The sequence below is a fragment of the Mucor mucedo genome (genome assembly GCF_025094135.1).
Source record: "Mucor mucedo strain NRRL 3635 chromosome Unknown EV154scaffold_74, whole genome shotgun sequence".
NCBI classification, from domain to species: domain Eukaryota; kingdom Fungi; phylum Mucoromycota; class Mucoromycetes; order Mucorales; family Mucoraceae; genus Mucor; species Mucor mucedo.
In genome coordinates, this window is record NW_026252358.1 from 186,895 (window position 1) to 195,277 (window position 8,383).

The 8,383-nt window shown below is 34.6% G+C and overlaps 1 protein-coding gene and 1 non-coding gene across 2 annotated transcripts; both read right to left on the bottom strand.

Moving 5' to 3' along the window:
* Nucleotides 1-713: 713 nt before the first annotated feature.
* EV154DRAFT_t82 lies at nt 714-786 on the bottom strand. Its single transcript has one exon. It is a non-coding gene; the product is annotated as a tRNA-Phe (tRNA).
* A 1,662-nt stretch (nt 787-2,448) lies between these two features.
* Nucleotides 2,449-3,869, bottom strand: EV154DRAFT_553326 (uncharacterized protein). The gene is made up of 7 exons (XM_051605125.1): nt 3,674-3,869; nt 3,493-3,635; nt 3,336-3,424; nt 3,002-3,076; nt 2,825-2,935; nt 2,676-2,764; nt 2,449-2,619 (listed from the first exon to the last, which is right to left on the bottom strand). Exons 1-5 carry the CDS (start codon nt 3,699-3,701, stop codon nt 2,932-2,934), a joined length of 339 nt encoding a protein of 112 aa, XP_051455592.1. The 5' UTR covers nt 3,702-3,869; the 3' UTR covers nt 2,449-2,619; nt 2,676-2,764; nt 2,825-2,931.
* Nucleotides 3,870-8,383: the final 4,514 nt, after the last annotated feature.

The window sequence follows — 8,383 nt, forward strand, 5'->3', positions numbered from 1 at the left end:
TTAGTCTATGGGGTACATCCTAGAATTCCTGGTGACTTTCATCGACCACAAATGAACGAGTTTACTGAATACGATGCAAACCTAATTGCTGAGGATGCCTTACAACGGATTCGTCATTTACGAGAGGTACGCTTCATGGCAGAAGAGAACATGAGGAACCAAGCGATCAAAGATAAAGACAAATGGGACAAAACTATCAAAGGAAATACAACACAGTTATTTAAAATCGGTGATTATGTACTCTTGAGACACGAATCAAAAAAGGGACTGGAATACAATTGGATGGGACCGTACCAAGTTATCAATATCAATACGGACTACAATGTATATCAGATCAAAGAACTGGAAGGAAAACTTTACAACTCATGGGTACACACTGATCGGCTAAAACCGGTGGCTCTTACCAACCAGAACATAAACAACAATCTATCAGCTAGTTGGTATATCCCTCGGACAGCAAGAGCCCAATAACCGTATCAATTTTTTTAACAAAATTTTTAGGGAGGGGATATTGTCGTACTTATAATTCATATCACCTCCGATCACCTATAAAATAGAATTAATAATTCAATTAAATAAAGTCATCTTTTATCTACTCTACATTTATTTTATATACTAAAATATTATAACAACTATCACGACAAAATCAGTGTGACACACACACACCAAAAGTCACACGACACTGTCACGACAAAAAATTAACCAAAAAGCTATGCGGCTAAAGTGGATCGAACACCTGACCTTCAGATCTTCAGTCTGACGCTCTCCCAGCTGAGCTATACCCGCAATCATGCTATCTCTGTTAGGCTAATAATAATTAAACAATATAAAACTTTCAAAAGTCACGTGACTAGCCGGACTGCTGTTTTATCCGAACCGAACCAAGAAATGCCGGTGGAGATCGATTTACGGGTTAAGAAATCAAAAGCTCGAAAGAGAAGATTTGTACCCAATGTCAATCAGGCCACTAGAAAACGATCAAAGAAGTAACACCACTAAAATATAAATATGACAATACTACTTCAGTAATTCGACAACCTGATTACTTGCATTATAATTAACGCTTATATGTGGTGTTTTGGATAATAAAAATTCAGACAGTAAAGAAATAAAACAAAAGTAGGAATACTTTGAGACTGTTGATATGTTTTATTTAGTTAAAAGAGAATTAGGGATTATCAAGGTCAAAGAATAAAGGATATATATAAGATGTCTGAATTTAAATTATAAAATTATTGCATAATGGAAGTACATTATTTTAGTGTAGTGTCTTCTTGCACTATTTTAGTTAAAGACGTGTAGAGACTAAAGAAGTGTATTTTCTTTATCAAGTATGGATGCTGAGATATTTATATTTTAGTGTATAATGTATGATGTAAGTGTATCTGATGTTAGTTTTATGTTGATGACTTTATTAGAAGTAAGCCAGATCATCACATTATATCTATTACCATACAAATACTTATTATTATCACCATACATCACTATTACATTATCACGACACTTATTATTAATTATCCATTACATTGTTATCACATTCTCTATATCCTCCAAACTAGTATAAATAGCCCCTAGGTTTGTATCAAATAAACATTATCTTCTATTTTATATTTTTAAGTACTTATCTACTTATTAACTGATTAACCACTGAGAGTTGAATCTTAACCCACTATAAGCTATTACAAGACTGATATCTTGTCGTAAGTGGTTATACCATTTGCGTTTATGAAATACTCTTAGGCACTCGTACTTTAGTATTGAACCTGGATCATACCCGGATCCGTCATTTACCAACATACCCGGATCGCAGTATATTTTTTTTTATTTTTTTTAGCGCTAAAGAAAAACTTTTTTCTTGCCGGCCAGTTTGATTTTTCTTTGTGCGGCCTTTTTTTTGTTTTGGCAAATTGAGTTCGTATACTTAAGGACGGCGTTTCGGTTTGAGTTATAGACAATTTTGTGTTTGCTAGAAAACGCATATGCACTTGTATCCGAATGATGATAACTGTACGGTTAAGCTATAAATACTTATTTTACATGCAGTTACCACTATGGCGGAAATAATGGCAACTATCTGCCATTTACTTCACAAAACTGCCATTTTTTTGGCGTGCAAAAGTGGCAGATATGATATTCTATAATAACAAAAGAGGCACAACTGCCATATTTTTGGCTGGCAAAAATGGCACCTTTAACAGTTGAATGAAGCCAAGAGGTTCACTGCTGCTGTTTTTTGGTTTTAAAAAATGGCACCTATTTTAGTTTGTTGAAGACAAATCATTCACAGCTTCCATTTTCCTGGCTTGTAAAAGTGGCAGTTATGATATTCTATAATAACAAAACGTTCACAGCTGCCATTTTTTTTAAACGGACAAACCCTTAACCTTTCTTTTAGACCCATTCTTTTATATTTGGTAGGCTCACATTTTCTTATTCATCGTTATTATTGGCAGTAAAGCACGTTTTATTGGATTGTTTATTTATATTTCAGTGGTGTATAGGAGGGTTTGATATAACTTTAACCTTTTTATTTAGGTTTGTGGTTGTATACATGGCAATAAGATATACCATTATAATGCTTGGATGTTACTTTAGCTTATCTTTGACACTTTTAACACTCTATAAAGGTATTGTTAGAAAATAATAATATTGTAATTAATTCTGCATTTTATTACCAGCCTTAAGTTCTGATGTCGATAATTATTTGACCGGTGGTGTTCCTAAAATGTCCTCGTTTGAGTGAAAGGTACACAGAATAAATAGTCTATATTTAAGCAGTATGATATCAATAAGAATAAAACATAACTTTTTAAAGGCTATTTACCTGTAAAGATAGAACCGTCTATTGATGAGAACCATTATCCATGGAAAATGGTTATATTATACAGACGTGCTTTAGTTTGATCAAAATAACGAAAATAGGCTAAATTTTTATCTAAAAAAAACCCCTTTAGTTTTTTATACAGATTACATGTCAATGCTTCAGTCATTGCAAACATACCCAATTCGAACATACTTGTTCACACCTTCCGTTATTTTGAAGGGGCTACATACCCTTACCATCGTTATTTGAAGGCTATTCATTTTAAAAGATAAATAAAAGTAAAAGAAAGAGAGAAAAAATCGTAAGCTAAAAGAACGCTAAATACACACTAATAAAGAAGCTAAAAACCAGAATGGACCAATCACGTCGACCAGACACGACTATTATCTTCTTCTGGTTCTTTTACGTGAAGGTTCATTCGCTATCTCTGGTGGAGGAGAAATGTATAAAAATAAAGTATCGCATATGAGTATACATATATCATGCATGAAAAACAATAAAAAAAACCTACAGCACGTCTGCTATGATGGCGGACGCATCGCGACCCATATCTTCGAAAGCGTCATTGATAGAGTCTGAACTATCGGGATCTTGTTGATTCTACATTTTTTTTTTATCTTGTTAACGATATTGATGAAATAAACCGCATAAGAATTTTTTACTGTTACCCTTCTTCTGTGTGTTTGGTTGTCACTTTTAAAGCTCTCCCTTAACAAGCTTTTGGCACACCACATTTTCTTACACTGGTATATTTTGACCCCCTTGTCATTCGCAAGTTTTTCCAGGCGCAACATCTTCTTTATAAATAAAACTGGTTTTTAAAATAATAAAAAAATGGCAGTTTGTTACCATTTGCTTCACAGGCGCAAAAAATCATTTTGTATACGGTAAGCCATCAAATTCGGATCAATATCGCATCAAATTTTTGGCATATACCAATCTAATTTTAACTTCGAGATAGTTTTTATAACATCTAAACTACGTATTGACGGTTCCAGAGATGTTTTTGAAGCATTTTTGTTTTTTTATGATATTATGATCATTTGTAGCAATCTTTTACTCAAATCTTATTGGCTGGGGATATCTAGCAAATAAAAAAAATGGCAGTTATGTTTCCATTTAATTCACAGCTGCTGTTATGTCCGCCATAGTGTACATTCGACATTTGTTTTGTTTAATAACGTTGTGAGGCATGTGTTAATATCACTGTATGACTAAGCTATGTTAATAGTGTTTGCTCAAGAAGTTCTGTTAGATAGCACTTGCTTTTAATCTTTTTGAAATGAAGATGCAGTGACCATGAGAGTATAAGTCTGACGAGAGTAGGATATTCACCTAGGCTAAAAAAACTTACTTAAACAAAGTAAATGCGGACGAATGGGCGAATAGTTGTCTGGGGGTAAACATTCGTTCAAATCTGGGCGGATAGCCGTCCGTGAGCGAGTATCCGTTTATTTTGGGTAAATAAACAATGGTACACAAAAAATAAAATTACTTCATTTAATTAAAAAAGGGTAAATATCTGTCCAGGGGTAACTGTTCGTTCATTTTGAGTAAAATATAAAGGTTGCACAAAAATTTAAGCTTTTTTATCTGTTCCATTTACCTGCAGCAGACGATTATTCGTCTATGGGTGAGTACTTACTCACATTGGGTAAATAAAAATTACTTTATCCGTTCCACTTTCCTGCAGCAGACGAGCATTCGTCTATAGGCGGATACTTACCCACATTGAGTAAATAAAAATTCAGATCGAAACTCTAAAAATTACCTCATCCATTCGATTTACCTGAAGCAGACGAGCCTCCGTCTATGAGTGAATATTTACTCACATTGGGTAAATAAAAATTGAGATCCAAACCTTAAAATTACTCATTCATTCCATTTATCTGAAGCAGACGAGTATCTGTTTAAGTGTCATGTTTTTAAGAAGCCGCGTATACAAAAAAATTCATCTGCCTCCAGTCATCCCTCCATTGTAACACGAACCTCTAAAAAGTACATATAGACGGAGTCTTTTTTTTCCTTTTCTTTTACCTTTTTCTTTTTCCTTTTTTCTTTTTTCTTTTTTAATATCTATTTTTTATCTTATTACCTGAATAAATCAGTTTTTTTTAAAAAAAAATCACTTTTATTCGTTTTTGTTTCTCGTAACCATGTAGCTGAATATACGTCTGGGCTTACTTCTTTTCCAATTACACTCTGATAAACTCATCATTCCATCTCTGAAGTTCCTCCCCTTACTTATATCTCTTTTAAATCAGCATAGACAGGTGTATAAAGACCGTGCTTGCAGTGTACTACGCCAGTGCTATAAATAAATGTTTTTCGTTTATGGCTTGTCTGTTCTCTAATTATCTCTTCAGACTTAAGCTTCATGTTTTTACCGTTGTGGCGGCTACTTTGTTAAGAAAAGGAATTGACACGTATCAATTTTGAGTCTTCTTATCATAAACTAACCTAATATTCATTTAGAAAAATTTGGTTATCCTCCTTGTTTTTAGACTATACGTTGCTTCCTATACAGAATAATTAATGCCTGCATGTTATGCCATGTACCGTTTACTTCTTAGCTCATACAAGTAGTAATCCTTCTATACAGCAATTTGTCCTCAAGTATAAAGATATAAATAAATCTTACTGTCACTCTTTTTGATAAAATATATAATCAACTTCTAAAACTGCAAACCAACTTTTTCTAACGAATGAATGTATTAAATAATTCAATAGGTATAAACGAAAGTTTTTTATTTAGCAGAAGGTTGAAAGGGAGAGCTAATTTTAAAATATACACCCCTCAATTATGCATTTAATCCGGGGTTTTTTTTTTTTTTTTTTTTTTTTTTTTTTTTTTTTTTTTTTTGGGTAAATGGGTAAACCCTTACTATAAATCCGTCCAAATGAGTAAATAGGTAAATTTACACAATCCACTTTATTTGGCTAAATTTGTAAACACTTACTATTAACCCGTCCAAACGAGTAAATGAGTAAATTTACCCAATTCGTTTTTTTTGGGTAAATGGGTAAACACTTACTAAGAATTCGTCCAAATGGACGGATCAGGCAAAAAATTATAGCCTTGGTAATTATTTATGGAAAGAATCGTTTATAACACGCCTAAAAAGTAAGCATAAAGTAATCCAGGCTGACACTCATAACGAGCCTAAAAAATGAGCGTAAAATAATCCAGATTGACACTCATAACGAGCTTAGATAATGAGCGTAAAGAGATTCAGGTTGACGCTTAAACACATATTTTGTATTTCTTGTCAGGTTTCGTTGTGTGGCTGCAAGGTTATTAATTCATTAGAACATTGAAGTCGTATTTATCAATGTAGTTAGGAGAGAAACAAGGAGACGTAGCTAAACGAAGCAGAAAAAAGAGCTGGAACTGGCCTCATTCCCCATGTCTTAAACGCCTTAGGATTGTCATTGAACATAAAAACGTATGATCCCAGACGATCTGCGCTATTTCTCAAGAGATACAAAGAATTACGTGCTTCAATTCTATGAAACAGCTCAAATAGATTAGAAATTAAAGGTAGAAAAGAAACGAATAAAAAAAAAGGGAAGTATAAATCAAAGAGAGGAAAACAAAGGAGAGAAATTGAAATTAGAAAGGAAAAAAACAGAGGGAAAAAAAGAAGAAAAAAAGAGATATAAAAAAAGAGGTAAAAAAAAAGAGGTAAAAAAAAAAGAGGTAAAAAAAAAAAAGAGGTAAAAAAAAGGATAAAAAAAAAGAGATGAAAAAAAAAAGAGATGAAAAAAAAAAGAGATGAAAAAAAAAGAGATGAAAAAAAAAGAGATGAAAAAAAAAGAGATGAAAAAAAAAGAGATTGTGCTAAAACCACATAATAAATGCTACTGTCTACAAAAGGAAAGATGTTTCACGGATAAAAGATCGGGAACAAGTAACCCGGCTTTATGGAAATTTCTTCATTACAACACAACTCTAGGCTCCGACCAATGAGAGATCAGAGAATTTAAGGAACAATAATAAATCAAGGACAGCTATCTTACGATCTTCAATAAACCAAATGAATGGTCCATCATATAAACTACGATGGATCTGAGCTGTCAAAAATACAAGCCACAATATCTTCAATCTTCTATAAATATCAGGGCAAACCTGCCCGTCTAGTTAGCTCTTAATCAATTTTTATACAAATAAATCGACAAGACTTATAATTGTATTCTCTTTGTTTTTTATCTATTTTTTTCTGTAAAACTATTCTCTCTTAAAGTCTACTTTTACTACATTTTTTACAATTACCCTCTCGATTAAAATGGTTAACACTACTGGAAACTCTTTGGAAAACCTCGCTGGTTCTTTTGCTGGTTTGAACACTGTCCCTGGTTCTACTGGTCCTATGGTGAACACTGCCGAAGGTACTTCTGGATCTCCTATTGGTAATCCTGGAATTGCTACTGGTAACGCTCCTGGTACGACTACTGGTTCTGCTGGTGAAGCCTCTGGTACTCCCATTCAGGATCCAGTCAACAATGAGTCTGAGGACGTTGACATGGACCGATTTGCATCCAACTCTGGAGCCACCCATTTGGTCTTGGACAAGAGTCTGCAGGGTATCATGAACACCCAGACAATTGCCATTCCCTCTGGTCATTCCAACGGCAAAGGTAGTGAGTCTGCTATTGAGATCATGAAAGGTCGCCGTCAGGTCCTTAGTGATCGCATCGCTGCACTTATGTCTGTTGAAGATAATCCGGATGCTACTGAGCTCGAGGTAGAGCATTGCACCACGTTGATCGATACGTTAAATCGACGAATCACCATTTTGGAGAAAGCTTCTGAGAAGAGTAGCACCAATGAATTGGGTACTCAAGATTCCAAATGGGCCAATATAAAGGAATCGTTTCGCATTAACAATTCGGACCTTCCCAAGTTCCAATTGACTTCGACTCCTGGTAATTTCTATCCCAATTCACCTCGGTATGAGAATGTAAAGATCTACTTGAGGGAATTCGAGAAGGTTGTTAAGGCTTCGACGGATCACATTGATGTTGTATGGAAAAGACTCATTGAAGTCAACATCCCTCATATTTATGATGAGTGGGTTGAAAATGAGCTTACCCATTGTAACACTTGGGCTGAGGCAAAGGCGTTGTTTGGGAAGAAGTTTGGCTATTTCCGAGGTCGTGAAGAGGCTATTCGAAGAATTTACAATTCGTTTATGACCGAACATGAATCTATTGAGGAGTATACCACAAACTTTCTCAAGGACATTTATGAGGCTGGAAGAAAGAAGACAGACCCTGGTATGGCTGAGAAGTATCGTACGAGCTTGCATGCATCGATTCAGACCAACCTCTTGACGGTGATGGAGTCCCGCGAAAAGGAATTAGACACATTCACAATCGACGATATTGCTGAAATCGCTAGAAGTGTCTATCGACATGATAACATTGGTTCCAATGGCATTCGAGGAAAAGCTACTGGTGAGTCACATAAGGGTAAGCGTAAGGCTAGTCCTATGGATGGTTCCTTTTTCTGTTCGAAGCATGGTGGTGTACAGGCGAACCATAATGAAACTGATTGCC

What these genes read in the sequence shown, in the direction of transcription:
- EV154DRAFT_553326 (XM_051605125.1), bottom strand. Translation starts at nt 3,701, where the DNA reads ATGATTTTTTGCGCCTGTGAAGCAAATG. An exon ending in TTGCGCCTGTGAAGCAAATG is followed by an intron (nt 3,636 to 3,673) that starts GTAACAAACTGC and finishes TTTAAAAACCAG; the next exon opens with TTTTATTTATAAAGAAGATG. An exon ending in GCCATCATAGCAGACGTGCT is followed by an intron (nt 3,077 to 3,335) that starts GTAGGTTTTTTT and finishes TAAAATGAATAG; the next exon opens with CCTTCAAATAACGATGGTAA.